At 41.2% G+C, this 17941-nt stretch overlaps 1 protein-coding gene across 1 annotated transcript in view; it reads right to left on the reverse strand.

Moving 5' to 3' along the window:
• RhoGAP102A (Rho GTPase activating protein at 102A) overlaps positions 1–17941 on the reverse strand; it is a 216876-nt gene that overhangs the window by 43226 nt on the left and 155709 nt on the right. The window contains exon 11 of the mRNA XM_080274052.1: positions 51–158. Coding sequence (XP_080130178.1) covers positions 51–158 — 108 coding nt within the window. The remainder of the gene's footprint in view (positions 1–50; positions 159–17941) is intronic.

A 17941-nucleotide genomic window follows, 5' to 3' on the forward strand; every position in this document is an offset into this window, starting at 1 on the left:
ATTAAGCTTCATATTCTTGGTCTACCCCTTCTTCCAACCAACACACTGACCTGTCAAAGTCGTGGTGGTGTGTTGCATCAGTTGGGGAGCGGGGGAGGGAGGAGGAGCATTCGCTGCCCTCGAACACACTGCTGCTTGTATCAACCTCCAACTCCAACCTGTTGGGGCCAGAACAGTTTTAGCTTGAGATAGGAATGACTGACTTGAAATCGTGAAATGATAAAGAAAGAGGACAAAAATTCTGCCACATATTACTCCTGTGAGATGTATTGTGCCTCAGCTACGCTTCCATACTCTAGAACATTTAACTCCTTTACCCTGAGGATTCTTTTCCACTTTACTTCTGCTACCATTGGGCAGCTCAATTCTGCACAGGAAAGACCTCTCACAGTGGAGGATTTAACAGACAGTTTCCAATGCCTTCAGTATGAGAAAGATTCCAAAGCTGAATAAAACTCATTGAAGGTGGCAAGACTCCAGCAAGAAATGACTATCAAACTGAAGAGGTTAAGGGTAAGTCACTGGTTGATACCCCTGGTGGCATTTAAAAAAAAAAAAAAAAAAAAAAAAAAAAAAAGTTGCCTCCTAAGGTTTCGATTAATTCCATTCACAACCAATGGCCTTTACGCCAAACTGGTGCCTCAGACCACCAGACCATACAAGTGTCATCATAAGAGATAGCCTAAATAAGGCAGAAATTATCAATAGCTCGACATGCAACGGCCTTATTCTGTACTGTAATCAAATTGATACAGCTTACATGATAAGGAACTAGCACATGTAAGACTGGAGTTAATATGCAGCCATTTACATAAAAGGGTTCCAAAAAAATTAAGATGCATGTAACACATAGCATACAGTTGTTTTGCATGTCAGCTGCACCAAGTTATACTACTGGCAGTCAGATAAGTGGCTGTGTTAGCAAGGTGGTTTCCTTGATTTGAGAGGGTACAGATCATTACAGCCTCAGAGGAAAAATAAAGATGAACTGTATGCATAAAAAAAAGTGTGCAGTGACTGCATACAAATTGGCTGACTGGACTCTACAGAATTTAAATAAGAAAGCAGATTACTACCAATACAGCTAAATGTTTCACTGTCTATTAAGGATAATACTCTGAAAATCAGTGTAACATGTTACTGTAATACTAGACAAAAAAGTGTCCTAAATGCTCCACTTCAGACTTTAATAGTTTACAATGGAATGAACCCAACAAACTTCTGTTTCCTGGTTGATACTGACCTGTATCAGTGCAGATCATATTTGTTACCAGTTCAAAAACACCTTTAAAATGTAGCTAATGAATGATGTATAGTAGTTTTAGAGTTGATGTATACTGTACAAACTGACTGTGGATGGAAAGAGAAACAGCTCTGGAGTAAGCAGAAGTTGAAAACAGGCATCTGGTGACAGACATCTGTAACTGAACTGATAAGACACCTATTATTTTATATTACTGGATTAAGCATAAAAAATTTGGCTTTACAATAACCTGTTTAGGACAGAATATGCAGTACTGCAGTCAAAATACATACTACTACTGTTTATCTACCTACAATGTGACACTCAATTTTTCCATGAATTTTAGAACTGTAGTATTCAGTAAATGAGGTTCACTGTTCAATGCAGCAAGATTTCTTTGGCAAATTCTAGTTATTTCAGTAACACATGTAAAATAAAATGCTCCAATACAGATCTAGAGGCTGAAGAAAGACTTCTGTCAGAGGATGATAAATCAACATTAACTGCAAATTGATACAGCTTGTATACATACTAATGTTACTTACATACGGTTTTAATTACAATAGGTTTAAATAATAAAAACAACGCATATACTGCAATAATCTGCTAGTTTTACATACCAGGTGAAATCCAGAATTTGGCTAAGAAATACCACTTAAAGAGCATTACTTTGTTACAGGTTAGTTAATCCGTTAACTGGTCTACACAGCCTGGGCTGTTCCAAGTGTGACTGCTCAATACAGCCCTTGCTGCGCAGGTGAATTTCGAATATAGTGCCATGGTGACCAAGGCCGACCCATGCAAGCATGTTTGAGCCTCCAAAACCAAAATCGAAACCAAAACCGAAACCGAAAAAGAAAACGAAAACCATACATTCCAATCGGGAATAAGAGACTTAGACGTTCATCCATTGCTTTACCAAGGTAAATATTGAGCTAATATTTCATTACTATATACTTTGGCATGTGTTCTCTCAATTCCTAAGACAAAATTTGGCCTTTGGAAAAATTCATTCTTACCCCTATGTCTGCACACCAGACACCTCCAAAAAACCGCCGTGCACAGTTAACGGGTTAAATGCAGTAAAATACATATAAAGAAAAGAAAATGGGAAGCATTTTAGTCAGTGCATGTAGCTTGAAAGTACATACATACATCATCTAATCTTGGGTTGCTCCATGAGGAGCCCAGGAGCCCAGGGCTAGGCAGGTTGGTCCTGACATTTAAGATGAGAGTGACCAGCCTCACTCATCCCTGAGTGGCATTACATGAGCGATAAACCCCAACCACCCCTTGGATATAAACTTACACAGGTTCAATCCAGCTGGAGTGCCTTAATAACCCACTAAACCACCAGGCACCACAGCTTGGTTATATGGTTACACCCAGTGTAGTAAAATGGTTTCCTGGTGTACAGGAAACCTTTTGGCTTGTCACTCAGTGTAGAGGCATATGCAGACAGAAGGAAGAGGAAAGAAAGAAGGAAAGGAAGACAGAAGAAGAAGGAAGGAAAGAAGGATGGAAGAGGGGAAAGGGCAGTCACCTGAGGGCAACACTATATTGAGTGAGTGGATGGTGAGTGCCCCCACCTACCACTAAACTTGAAATTAAGTGTCCACAATCATTACTTAATTAATAGCAGAGCACAGTAATTAATTATTCAGATTTGACCGAAGATATGGGCAATGCTTAACCTAAAAAATATAATCCACACACAGAGTTTATTGAAATACCTGCAAGAACTATAGTTAACTTGCTTTGCTCACATTCTAACAGCTTTATAGCAAGGTAAGAAAACATCCAAACAACTGACAGCCGGGGCACAGCAGGTGATAATGGCCCTAGGAAATATTCTTTAAAATATTTCACATCTCAAACTTCACACTACTGTACTGTCATTAATGAGGCAGACAGGGCTGCAGTTTAGATACTGATTATACATTATTCAGAATTACATGGAACCTTTCCATTGTGGGGGGGTGAAGAGAAGCCAACTCAAAGTATATGTGCTACATATACTGTACTCATAACTGTGGAGAATGAAAGCAGCTATCTTCATGAGCTCTTTCCACAGGATGTTTTCCCATATGAATGATGGTCAGTTCTGACAGTCATTGACTGTTAAACACATATAACTGAAGGACAGAAAGGTACAATCTAAAACCTCCTTCACTAGATTAAGTCATTTCTTTAACTATCTGGTGTAGAATGAAGTACTGAGATGACTGTTTTGTCATGTGAGCATTGCTGTCTCCAGACTAGTTGAGAAATGCCAAAAGTAAGGACTACCCAGGAGTATCCATACGTAGAATTCTTGTGGTGGGCATCAAGGAGATGTGTCTGTGTACTGACTGACAGCGTGCAAGCAAAGTGATGGTGTTACAAGAGACACAGACAATCTGTAGGATAAGACTGAACGGAATACAAAGGGAAAATTACAGGTATTCAAGTATGTAGGCAATATTGTGAAAGAGAGATGGTGCAGTAGTATGGAGGATGAAATGAAGGAAATAATGCGACAGGGCTGGAAAGTAGTGAGGGATTGAGAGCACTGACAAGAAACAGGTATGCATGTGTGGGGCTAAAGCAAGTACTGCATGACAGTACTGTATAGTATATTACTTCCAGTACTAATGTAAAATTGCAACGCTACTAGTGTTTGACAGGCAGGAATAAAAAGTGACATATTGAATTAAGTAGCCTCAGATGTGCCAGTCAGTAATATGGTGAAACAGATGAACAAATGAGAAGATTCATGAAGAATGTGGTATGAGACTGATGTGGGAAAAGTGAAGAGAATCACTCTGAGATGGTATAGCCATGGGAAGCAAATGAAGAAGGGCAAACTAATTAGGAGTGTATGAGAGTGAGATGGTGGAATGGTGCAAGAGTGACATATGGCAGAAAGAAAAGCTGTAAGAGTCTGCAGGCCCATAGCCAGACTTTCCAAAGGGAAGGGGGCAGGGTCATTTTCTGCTGAATCTGGACCTGCATGGCAGCTGGCTGGCCAAAGGTCTGCTGCATGCTTGCTATGGGGGTCTCAGGTGTATGCATTCTGAACAGCAGACAGTGACTCTTATTGCACTGAGATTAAAAAAACCGACTGTGAGAAAGTGAACCTTCAGCCAGGTGGGGGGTCTTCCGATCCTCTTGACGTCCCCCTGGCTATGGGCCAGGTATGTGAAGGAGGTAGTGTGTCATGTGAAGAGGAAATGTTACTAATGGGGACAAAAATGTCTGGAAGTTCTTTTGTTCAGGTTATCCTTCAGAGGATGCAGTGTCTGGCAGCAAACAAGTAGACTGATAGAAAGACAGACAGATTGATATTGTAAACAGAAAGGTATTCGTATCTGGTCTGCTCTGGGCATCCAGGCAGAAAGAATTCAGCTCAGAGAATGGTCCATCAATTTGAATAACTGACCAGGTAGATGCAATGTAGAGGCAACTCAGCAACCAGATGCAATTTAAAGCAATCGCACACTCCAGGTTTAACTTATTTTCATACATACATTCTGCAGCTAATCAGCTGAAGGCTTCCTGGAAGATACACGCAGAAAACAAGCAGCAATAAGTAGTATACCCTAAGTATTTTAGGAGCACAATACTGACATAAGACATGCACATGTTTTGTAGGTCAGTCTTAGGATCCCAGTACAGGTACCTCATATAGTGATTAATCACATACAGTACAGTATACCTGTGATCTCGTGGCTGGGGCAGCACATGAAACCTTACATTCTAAGAAAAGACCAGGGAAACAGCACTACCAGTATTAATTAATGAATGATGTGAGAACACATTATTCAAATGAGTAGTAATCTGTCTCCAGTTACATGGGCTTTCGCACAAAATAGTAGGATATATGTACTGCTACAGTTGGCTTCACTTTGAAGGCTGACCTGTGGCAGGCAGCCTTAAGTGTATCTACTGTACAGTATCAGTGTTCCTTCACAATGATATAAGCCTAGCAAGACTGCATTATCAAAGACTATACTACCAAGAAGATGTCTGGTATTGTAGTTTTTGAGTTATGGAGACTACTTCATAGACAGATGGTCGTTCACATGAGGTGCATTGTATGCCAGCTGAAAAGCAATGGCAAGTGGAACAGCAACCATGATGAATGATATAATCATGTTTCCACTCCCATTCCATAAAGAGTTAGAATTTGTAACACCTCTGTGGGTGGTTCCACAATTTTTTTCCTTAAGTGTTATCACCCACTCCGACTATACCAGCTGTCTAGATCAGAGACCCTATAGTAAAGAGAAGTGGTACAACTTCTGCCACTGTGGTGCTTCTGTTATCAGCTAAGCCATAGAAAAATCCATTAATTCTTTATAATTTGTGTATGGCTAGTTGGTCAAACATTACAAGGACATCCATAAACAGTACTTTAGACAATGCAAATGAATCAGAAGAGTTAAGTGTTTGCAATGGATGTGAGAGTGTCAGCCACAACACAAAGGCAAAAGATGTCAATTATTGTGGGGTCTATGGTCAGGATGATTTCCTACATCATTGATGCCAAGAAATTCCAACAGGTGTCACAAGCCTGTGGCTGTGAAAAACATATATAAGTTCTGAATTTGCATGAAGAGGAAATATGTTAAACTGATGCATGATTTCAAACATGAAGGGGTTAGAAGTCTTGTATTTATAAGGGGAAGGCACAATATGTATAAAAGATAAGAAAGATTAATTACTATAACTATGCTGTACAGTTTGAAACACAGGATGCATAGTTTGGAAGCACTGTACTTTATGTTCAACTTCAATACAAATTGTACTGATATTTTAGAGGAATAAATAGTATAGAACAGAACATTAATGTGCAACATATACAAAAATCACTAAGAAAGGGATGCTGGAAGCCCTCGCCCAGCCTACAGGAATATAATCATATGTTACAAGGGGGGTGTACAACGGAGCTAAGTTGTAAGGACTGGAGTGTCTGTGCAGCTCTTATAGTATATGAAAGTCATTTTATCAAGAGATTATCCAGCTCGTGTAATTTCATGCAGATGTTTTAACTGATGTGCTACCTTCCAGAAGCATCCAATTGCCACACACACAAAAAATATATTTACACGTGAAAAATGTGATTCTCATTATTTAGAACATTTTTGTAAAATCCTACGATTTATCTTTTAGAGCCAGATGCCTTAATCCTGGAAGGAAGGAATAATGAAAAAAAAGTAGCACCAAGTCAAAATATGGTTATATGGCACTAAGATAGAAAGGAGAGGGGTAGATAATTAAATATGTGATATGAGGTGTAGTACAAAGTGATAATATTGGAAACAGAAACAGTGGGGGAGAGTCACCTAGGAAATCAATAAGTTGTGGGGACTGATGGAGTGAGGAAAGGAAGGGGAATGCTGCAAGATGTTGTTGGAATGTAGACAGACAATCAAGGAAAAGATGACGGATAGTCATAGGGCAGTTACAGTGTGAGCAGGTGGGCTGAGGATCATGGCTCGTCAAATAACCATGAGTTAGGCAGGCATGACCTGAGCGAAGACGAGCAAGGATTGTCTCCCATCAACAATATGAGTGAGTTGATGTGTGCTAGGGAAGAACAGAGGGTTTAACACTGTGAAGTTTGTTGTGAACCTGTTGGTCCCATGAGGATTGCCAACAATCACAGAAGAGGCAGGTTACAAGAGGGAAACAATCAAAAGCCGGAATGGGGTGGAGGAAGGACCTAGTGGAGGAAGCAGCAGAATGCACCAACGAGTCGGCCTGTTCATTACCTATAATTCCAATATGGCTTGGAACCCAGCAGAAGCAAACTGACATCTTAACAGAAAGACGGAACAGCCACTCCCGAATCTGGGTGATCAGAGGGTGAGAAGAAAGTGTGGTGTGTAGGTGAGCACACTGCGAGAGAGAGTTGGAAAATATAACAAAGGTGGGAGAAGAGAACCTCAGAAGAGACTTCAGAGCAAAATGAATAATATACAGCTCTGCAGTAAGGATACTGGCAATGGAGGGAAGCATACTGTGAAAGGAGGAGTCAGGGAACACAACAGCAAACCCAATGCCATGACAAAATTTTGAGCCTTCAGTGAAGATATGTGTAGCAGAAGAGTGACAGGACATATGTTCTAGAAAAAGGAAGCGAAGGATATATGAGGGAAGAAAAGACTTAGAAGAAGGGAGAAAAGAAGGGCAGACCACAGCAGGAGGCAGAAGCCAGGGTGGGAAAGAAATTAGACATAATGGAAGAATAGGAGGAAAGGTAAAATTATTTGACTAAAGAAGGGTGGGGACCCGAAGGGGAAATGGAAGATGGAGATGGGAGACGGAGCGAAAAGAGCGTTGAAGAAGGCTGGGAGGGCGGAGTAATTTATTCATAAGGAACTGAAGATGTGTATTGGACCTGACAGTGAGAAGAGAATAACGATAAGAGTGGGGGGAAATGCCCAACTCAGCACAAAGACTTGTAGCAGGAGTCAACAGAAAAGCACCAATAGCTAAACGAAGACCAGTATGATGAACAGGATCTACGTCTGAAAAAGTGCAAGTGGAGGCAGAAGAGTAACACTGGCAACCATAATCGAATTTGGAAAGAATAAAGACAGACTGAAGATGAAGAAGTGTGACGCGATCAGCACCCCATGAAAGATAAGACAGCATTTGTAGCAAACGAAGATGATGAAGAGCAGAAGACTTGAGGCAAGAGATTATGTGCATTCCAATATAACCAAGAGTCATATGTGAGGCCATGAAATGTGGCAGAGGATCAGTAGGGAAGAGAGATGCTATATAAGTACAGAGATGGCTGTGGTATGGTTCGCGAATGAGTAAATGTTACTGCACATGACTTAAGAGGTAGAAAAACGAAAACCATGAGTAGTAGCCCATGTGGAAGCTGCATCAATGGCAGACTAAAGGAGGGACTGGAGTCGAGGCAGATCTGAATCAGTAGCATAAATAGCTAAATCATCAACATACAAAGAGGCCGAAACTGAAGAGGGTAGAGATGAGACAATGCCATTTATTGTTATAAGATAAAGGGTAGTACTACAGATTTAGCCTTGGGGGACACCTTCATGCTGAGTAAAGGTATGGGAAAGGTGGTCTCTTGGACGGACATGAAAGTCCGGAGAGAAAGAAAATTCTGAAGAAAAACACCCACGTTACCACGTAGACCAAGGGAGCAAAGGCAACAAAGAACATGATACCTCCATGCCATATCGCAGGCTTTTTCTACATAAAAAAAGACGGCAATGACCGACTGGAGGAGGGAAAAAGCAAAACAGATGAAATATTCGAGTTTGAGAAGGGGATCTAAGGTGCTGTGTGCTTTGCAATACCCAAACTGTAAGGGAGAAAGAAGACTAAGGGATTCAAGGTGCCACATGAGCCTAGTATTGACCATCCGTTCAAGCAGTTTACATAAACAGTTAGTCAGGGTTATGGGATGGTAATCTTGAGGATGGTGTCCAGGTTTACCAGATTTAGGAAATGGGAGGATGATCGCTATACGCCAATCAGAAGGAAAGAAACCTTTCATCCAGAATTTATTATAAAGGGCCAAGAGAAAGGATGTGGCTTGTGGAGAAAGATGTTTTAATACATCATAATGAACACCATCAAGCCCCTCACTCATATTATTACAAGATTTAAGTGAAGATGATAATTCATGAAGAGAAAAGGAAGCGTTAAAAGCTCCCTCAGCTGACAACATAAAAGAAATTGGTACGGATTCAGAATCAGATTTAATGCGACGAAATTCTTCAGAGAGATAAGACCAACTACAAATGAGACTAACATAATTACCTAAGGCATCTGCAACTAAGGATGCATCAGCTACAGACTGGCCATCAATATGAAGAACCGGGGCTTGGGGAGGGATATGTTTGCCTGATAATCTACGAAGTCAGGACCAAATTGCTTCAGTAGGCATATTTACAGAGATGGAAGAAACATAAGCTCTCCAACTAGAACGTTTAGCCTAGCGGACGGTATGACGGAGGGCAGCGGAGCTCAGCGAAATATAAAGAGGCTACGAATCCAATCGAGGGTGGACTGTTTATGACGAAAACTTTTCCAAGTGGCACATTTCACACAGAGAGATCGTGAACAAGCAGGAGTCCGCCAAGGAACACATCTGGCAGTTGACGGTTGTGTATCATGTGGAATGGCAGTGAGGGCAGCACTTAAAACCTGGACAAGGAAAAGGGACAACATATCTGATGGAGATGAAAAAGATGAGAGAGGAAGTGGGAGCACTGTAAGAGAAGAAAACTTCCAGTCAGCAGCGTGGAACTGCCAACGAGGGGGACGAGGAGAAGGACAGTAGGGGGCAAAAGAGAATTTAATGGGGAAGTGATTACTAAAAAGAATGTCTTCTAATCCCGACCAATGAATATAGACAGAAACTGAAGGTGAGCAAAGGGATAGATCCATACGAGAGGGAACAAGTACAGAGATCAAAGTGGGTAGGGGTGTCAGTGTTAAGAATAAAAAAAAATCTTGAGAAGCATGAAATTATTCTAATAAGCATCCCCTGGTGGTGATCAGAGAGTCACCCTACAGGGAATGTCGGCAACTGAAGTCACCAAGAAGAACGGGGAGGAAGGGAATGAGGGAACGTGACAAAATTAGGAAAATCAAAGGGAACACAGGGAAAGAAATAGAGAGAACTAACAGTGATCCACCGCCAGAGATATACTCGAGCTGAAGTATGAGGGATAGATGAAGAAATAGGAAGAGGTTCAAAGAGGACATCACTGCAGATAAGGAGAGCAGTGTCATATGAAGGACAGGACTGAAGAATAGTATTGCCAAGAATAGGAACCAGGAAAGTATGAAGAAAGGTTTTCTGAAGGGAGATAAGAAGAGGATTATGGGAGGAAATATGAAAACTAAGGTCTGTACAATGAATACGGAAGCTTCTAATATTCCACTGAAGATGTGCCAAGAATATGGAAAATCAAATGAGGGATGAGCACAGAGACTGCTTACAGCATTGAGGGAGAGAGTACCCAGGAGGCATAGGTAAATCAAGAACGTAAGAGATCGTGGAAGACGGGGGACATAGAGATCACAGACGAGGCAGGTGGTTAAATAGAGAAAGAGTGAGAACAGAAGAGAGGGGAAGAGAAGGTGCTGAAGAGGCAGAAATGGGAGGGGAGGGTGCAGGAGTGGTGGGAGGAACAGGAGGAGGGGGGGGAATGTATATCTGCAGTGACAAGGGTAGGCAAGGAAGAGGTATGATGAAGATAACTGATGATACTTTGCAGGGATTCTGCTTCCACAGGACAGGACAAAAGTTGAGTGTAAGCTGGTGGTATAGCATTCTGGTACTGTTGTCTTGAGGAGGGGAACAGTGGACAGGTTGTATAGGCTGAGTAATAGAGGAAAAGGGGGACAGACCAGGATGGAGAGGATAAAACAGCACATTTAAGTTTGTTAGCAGAAGAAGGTGAGGGAGGAGAAGAACGGGGGTATAAAGTATAGGGAGGTGGGGTGGAGGGAGCAGAACGAACAAGAGAGGGAAGAGAAGAAGAGGAATCAGGAAGAAAGGCAAGATTGGCAAAAGAATTCGAGACAGGAATAGAAGTAGAGACACCAGACGAGCTTGGAACTTGTGATATAGGAGTGGGTCTTGTCACGCAAGCATAGGAGGTGCTAGTGGAGTGCCCCAAACAGTGTGCCTAATGACAAGCTTCACGGAGGGTAAGTCCCGTTCTCCACCTGACGTGAGCCACGTCTGCTTCAAAAATGTAGGTGATACATTTCCTGTAGGAGGCTGTATGTTGTCCCCTACAGTTTAGGCAGGACTGGAAAGTAGACATGAAGGCAGACACTGGGTGTCCAGCCTGCAAGCAGCTGGGGCAAATAGCTGAAGATCAGCAGTATTTCGCAGGGTGTCCAAATCGCCAGCAGGAAGTGCACTGATGAGGAGGAGGAACGTATTCCTTGATGGAAAGGACTGTGCCTCCAACAATAACGGAAGAGGGAAGGTCATAGGACTCAAAAACTATCTTGGCAATGTTTGCTGGTTGTTTGCAGCATCCTTTGGGAGGGATTGTATAACACTGTATGGACAGGATTTGGCGATGCTGTTCAGAAAGGATGAGTTTTACATCCTCAGCACATTCGGAGAAAGGTCTACTCCCAAAAGAGATGTAAGAGAGAGAGGTTGGACAGTACCAGTTGGGGAATTCCACTGAACATCTGGAAAAACAGGAACTGGATTTCCTGACAAGTCCACTAACATTCTGACCTTCTCTGCTTGTGCAGCATTCTGGACTTTGAGGAGGTGAGAGCAGTTAGGTCTTACAGAGAATGCTACATCAGAGCCAACCTGCCACAGCAAGGAAAGATGAAGAGACAGGTCATCTGTTTGGGAAGTAATATCAAAATACTGAGACCAGTTCTGGTGTCCAAAAAGGGAGATGGTCAAAGTAGAAGTTGTGAGTCGTGAAGCAGTATAAGGATGGAACAAGGAAGCTGAAGAAACAGGGTGGATAGACAGAGGAAGGCGTGGAGGTAAATAAGGTACATGGGTTACTATGGATGAAAAACAGTAGATGGGGGAGGCGGTGGCTCAATCGGTAGAGAGTTGGCCTGCAGTCCTGACGGACCCGGGTTCAAATCCCGCTGAGGCAGGGAACAGTTTAAGGATTTTAATTTAAGAAAAATCAGACTTTACTGATCTACCAGAAGGCCCGCCGACAAGTCGTATAAATACCCCCGCAAATACCAATACACCAGTCCTGTATGAGACAGCCCTAGCATGTATTCAGTATGGACGGTGGGTGTTAGCGCCGAAGTGGTGACATGTAGAGGTGTGCGGTACGTAGGAGGACTACTGGGCCTTGAACGCAGGCTGTGCAGCCTATACCCAGAGTCGGTCACATAAAAAAAAAAAAATGGAAGTGACTATGAGACAGGAGTTGGTGTAGATAAGATGAAAGAAACAGGCAGGGGAACAGTGGAAAGAGTCGGAGAAGCACCAGGAAGAGAAGCCGGGGTTGTCGTCGGGGTAATAAAAAAAAAATAAATCGGCAGAACCGAGGGAAGGAGAACCTGAAACCGTATCCATAATATTACTTAGGAAGGAAAAGGCTCATCGTGACTGTTGAAAGAGAAAGGATTATATGGGCAGAATGCAGAGTCTAGAGGCCCAGCCAATGACCCAAGTAGGGATCCAGTTCCAAGTATGAATTCCCTACCCTACCCTATAAGGGATAGCAACACCATGTGGGAGACTTAAGTCTTCCAGCACAATGTTGGGCCACCGGCTATTGGCCGAGAGTCCTACTGCCAAGCAACAGCACCCCCAGATTTGAAAGCTGCTGCTTAGCAGCAGTTCTGGACCTGCAGAGGTCTACCTCTGCAAAGGTCCACACACAGGGGTTGTGCCAAACCACCATGATCCCTACAATTGGCCAGACCAATAGCCCACAGGCACACCCTTATCCTTCCTGTTGCAACTTACTCGAGGTCATTGATGAGAAATTTGATGCATGTGGAAATTTCCACTCTATTTAATGCAAAAGATAGAATAAAGAGGACAGGAGAAAAAGAAAGAAGAAGCAATAGTAGAAGAAAAGAGCCTTGCAAAATATGCTGAGGCAGCAACAGGGACTCAGGGAGAGGCGAAAGGGTAGAGCAGAGTGCAGGTGCAAGTGCGACATCCACCTAGCAACCAGGCTCTCACAAACTTTGGAGGTCATTAAGGTACCCTGCTATAGCTCCCCTACACATCAAATCCCAATCGACGTCTCCGAAGCCCCCCCACAATAACACCTTGCAAGGAAACAGGGGGGGTTAATCCTGGAGGGGATAGCCATGAACAATTCATGAGGCAATAAATTACAAGCTCTATGTGCTCCTATGAACTAAGGGCCTCTATCAAGGTGGTAGGTTGGAAAATTTGCCAGTTCTGTTCCCTCTACAGTAATGATATGTAATGCTGGATTACTAACCAAATAAAAAAGTATAATAAATGAAGTAAAGCTTACTGAATAAGCCATACCAAGAGGAAATGTTAACTTTTATGTCCATGTATCACACTGAACAGAAGACAATGTAATATAAATTTTATTTCCACTGAACACAAGATGCTATGACAGTACTACTACGTGTATGTTCTTGTGAAAGAATGCTACAAGAGTATGTGTTCATTATGATACATGAGAAAATTAAAAAAAAAAGTTGCTAAGTAAAAGTTAAAACCAGGAATGTAGGATGGGTACTTTTATGTGGGCATTTTTTTTTTTTTTTTAAAGTAGCTGTAATACATGTTTTTAAACAAGTACTGTCCAATTATGACATTCACCACATATTAATAAATACTGTACTATTATCAGCCAGTGTTAATAAAAAAATTATCATAAAATTATGGTAAGCATTAACTTATTAAGCAACATTTTAGTGATGAATGTTGAGTAACTAGAACAAATCCTGGAGCAGGCAATCTGGCCTACAAATTAGGGGTTGGTTACTTTCTTACCCTGCTTTCTCCATTCAGCACAGTACTTGATTCCTGGCAATAAGTTACACTCAGAAGGCAGCTTGTCAATCAGCACACATATATATATATATATATATATATATATATATATATATATATATATATATATATATATATATATATATATATATATATATTTTTTTTTTTTTTTTTCATACAAAAGCATTTAAACAAAAATGGTTAGTTGTATTTTATGGGCCATTCTGTTATAATTTCATTCTTTAAACAACTCACTATCAAAAGCATTCTATTTAGAGGATCATTATATCAAAGGAATCAAGCTATACCCAGCAGTCTGATACAGTACAAGGCATTTCACCCAAGGCATTCCATCAAGATGCAGCTCTATAAGGGATATATTTTATGATGGGGTCATTTTCTCAGTGGTTCAAAAATATTGATGGTCATTCTATCACTGCATCAATGGGTAAAAATATAACTGAGTTATCTGGGGGAAGAGCTCATTCCATCAGGGGATCACTACATTAAACTACTGGAGGAGAGGGGGGGTCATCTATCTGGGGGCCATACTATTGTAAGCCATTCTATTAGGAGTCACTCCATGGCATAATTCTATGGGGGAAGTCATTCTCTCTGGTGGTCACTCCATCAACTGGGTCATTCACTTGGAGGTCAATCCATCAGGGGATCACTAACTCAAATGGGTCATCACATCTGAGGGTTCATTCAGTTAGAGGTCATTCCATCAATGGGGATCACTCTATAATGGGAATCACTCCAAAAGGTCAATCAATTTGGGGGAGATCACTGAATTATGAGGTTACTTGATCAAATGGATCGTTCTATCTGTGGGACCATTCTATCATCCATTCATGCTATCAGAGGGTCACTCCATCAGACAGGTCATTCTATCTTGGGGAAGGCCATTCTATCAAAGGGTCATTCCTTCAAATGGGTCAATCTACCTTGGTTGGGATAATTCTGTCAAGGGGCACTCTATTTGCAATATATTCAATAAAGGGATCATTCCATCATGGGGAGTCCTCTCCATCATAGGTGGGGGGGTGGGGGTTGCAAGGGCATATGGCTGGGCATGGGTGTGGTCCCTACTTACTCAGTGGAGGGGCAGCTGTGAGAACGGTGGGGGGCCAGGAGGGAGGCTAACAGTTCCTGCAGGTGTTGACCCCCACGACTGCACCACACGGAGAGACCAGAGAGAGGGGTGGAGGCAAGAGAGGGTGTGAAGAGGGTTGGAGGTAAGAGAGAAAGAAAGGTTCAAGAAAAGGTAATGGAAGGAAGAAGGGAATGATGATATGGAGAGATGAGGGGTAAGAAGAGAGGTGAGGAGGGCAGAAAGGATAAAAATGATACAGATGAGACAAATGGAAAGGTTTTAGGGAAGAGAAAAGAAACATGAGTTCAAAGGAAGAGGATGTGAGAGCAGAAAGGAGGGAAAAGATGGCATGAAGAGATGGAAGACAGGAAAAGAATGAAGAGAAAAGGTAGAGGAAAGAGTTAGTGGGAGGGAGAAGTGAGAATTAAAACAGAAGGGATAGGTATGGGTAAGGAGAGACATGAGAAGAGAAAAGGTAGAGGAGAGGATTGGTGGGAAGGATTAAAAAGTGAGAATGAAAACAGATGGGGTTGGGAGGGGTATGGAGAGATGAGAGAAGAGAAATGGCAGAGAGATGATAGGAGGGACAGTTGGAAAGGATAGACGATGGGAGGGAGGCAGGGAGAGGACAAAGGGGTAATGGGGACAGAAGTAAAAAGAGAAGGTGGTAGGAGAGGAGAGGGGTGAAAGGAAAATAAGGAAAGGCAAAAGAAGTTGGGAGGGGGTGTAAAGGAAATGGATGGAGGGATAGATGAAAGGGAAAGAAGGAATCAAAGGAGAGGGTAAAAAAAAAGAGAGAGTAGATGGGAGAGAGGAAAAGATAGAAGTAAAGGAAGAAACAGAGGTGATGGAGGAATGAATAAGAGCAAAATGAGGAAAGGAAGGAAGAGGAGAAAAGCAGAGCAGATGGGAGAAAGGAAGGAAAAGAAGTAAATTAACAACTTCCAACAACATACCTGATATTTGTGGACGAGGATGACAAAACATGAGTGAATAAGACAAAGAGGAGGAGGAGGAGGAGGAGGAAATAACACCAAAACAATGGAATGATGTAAACTCAAAATGAACTATGAGAAAGGAAACAAGATTATCACAAGACAGAGAATGAAGACTGAAAACAATAATAAAGAGCAGGAGGAGGAGGAGAAAATAACACCAAAACAATGAAAAGATGGAAACTCAAAATGAACTATGAGAAAGGAAACAAGATTATCACAAGACAGAGAATGAAGACTGAAAACAATAATAAAAAACAACAATAAGGATGACAATTTCAATTATATAATAGGAAGTACAGTATGGGAAAGAATAGGGCAGAAAGTAAAAGACAAAGAATATACTGCAGCCAGTATCAAAGTGGTTAAATTTCCTCAATATTTCCTTTAACTAATGGGCTGAGGTGAACAAAATACTGTATGTGGTGAATGTGGATGAAGTAGCTGGTTTAATTATTTAACAATTACTTGTGCCAGAAGCAGGTAGATTTAGAAGACAGAGCTCTTGTGCAGATGTTTCCAGTGTCAAAATAGGTGCAAAGATGTCTTATTAATAACCACAGCTGTTGTTCCTTCATTTCAATCCATTCATTATGATGACATGCTCTTCAACTTACCCTGATTACTTCTAAAGCAATAATAATTAAAGAAATAAATAATCAGTCATGGGGATAAAAAGTTATCTTCTTGGTATCTTTTGTCCATGAAATACAGACCATAATAATTATCTTAGAAGAATTACAGAGGTACGTGGTGATGATCCTATGACTTTAATCACGGCATATGCACAAGTAACTGATGCACATGTTTTTCAGTTACTCTATGTTTTACACTTCTTTCAGCAACGAGCAACTGTTATATATTAAGTGAAAGTTACTGCTGTGATCTGTGAATTACAATGCTGTATTATATTTACTGACATTCTGCCTTCAAGCAACTGTAATTTGCCAGTATTTTTTTTATAAGAAGATATACCTTTAACTGTGACCAATCTTTGAAGAAATATACAAGGCATTTTCACTGGTAATTCGCTGAGACCTCCTACTTTTACAGCAATCGGTGCTGGTCATATCTTTAACACTTTGGGTAAAGATATACAAAATATGTTGAGGAAATCTAGTTTGTCTGACACTCCTACTGTTACCAAAGAAGGGAAACTAAAAATTAAGTAGATGAAAAAGACAGCAGAAAAAGGCAATACAAAATGAAATGAAATGAAAGGATGAGGAATGGGGGAATTAAAGAAGAAAAAATTACAGCACATAAAAGAAACTGATTACATGAAAACATGAGCAGCTAAATACTCACTAGAAACTCACAATGCACAAAAAAATTTGCAGTTCTGACACTGAACCTTCTTGCAGTACTGTGTGTCCGGTATTATAATGGCAACTGTATCATTTTATGTTGTGTTATCATTGAAACTGTGCAAGTTCAAAATGAGGAAAAAATATCAATAAAAGATGGATGAATGGATAATGGAAAGTATGCTGAAATATCTGTTCAGTTTAATCCCATCCATACTAGAGAGTCCTTTACCAAAAATACTCATAACCTGGTAATGCCAAACACTTTTACTACACTTAGGAGAGACCACTAAGTCTTGTAACCCCTTTAGTTCCCAGATATCCTTTACAGTCATTTTTTCTGCCACAAGTTATTAGCAGTACAGTAAAAGCTTGATTAACCGGCATTCGATGCATCAGCACATCCGTATAACCAGAAAGCAAATTTAATCCGGCATGGGGTCGAAAATATTCTGGATACTGGCCGTCTGACCCTGTTCCTTCTACTTCTTCATCTCCTGATCCTGTTCCATCCACTTCTTCAGCTCCTGACCCAGCTCCTTCCACTTCTTCAGCTCTTGACCCAGTTCCTTCCACTTCTTCAGCTCCTGACCTTGTTCCTTCCACTTCTTCAGCTCCTGACCTTGTTCCTTCCACTTCTCATTCTCCACTGTCTGAATCCTCATTTAATGATCCTGATGATCCCTCTATAATTCTTGATTAGTTCTGTACAGTACGGGATAAAGTACTTCGTAGTGTATGCAGCTAAGTTTACAAAATTATTTTGGCCTGTAACATATGCTAAATTTTTCTTTAAATAATTTTTGTTAATGTTTGCTGGTGTGT

The sequence above is a fragment of the Coenobita brevimanus genome, chromosome 57 (assembly GCF_032717465.1).
Source record: "Coenobita brevimanus isolate Jiangsu-jjx chromosome 57, ASM3271746v2, whole genome shotgun sequence".
Classification (NCBI taxonomy): Eukaryota; Metazoa; Arthropoda; class Malacostraca; order Decapoda; family Coenobitidae; genus Coenobita; species Coenobita brevimanus.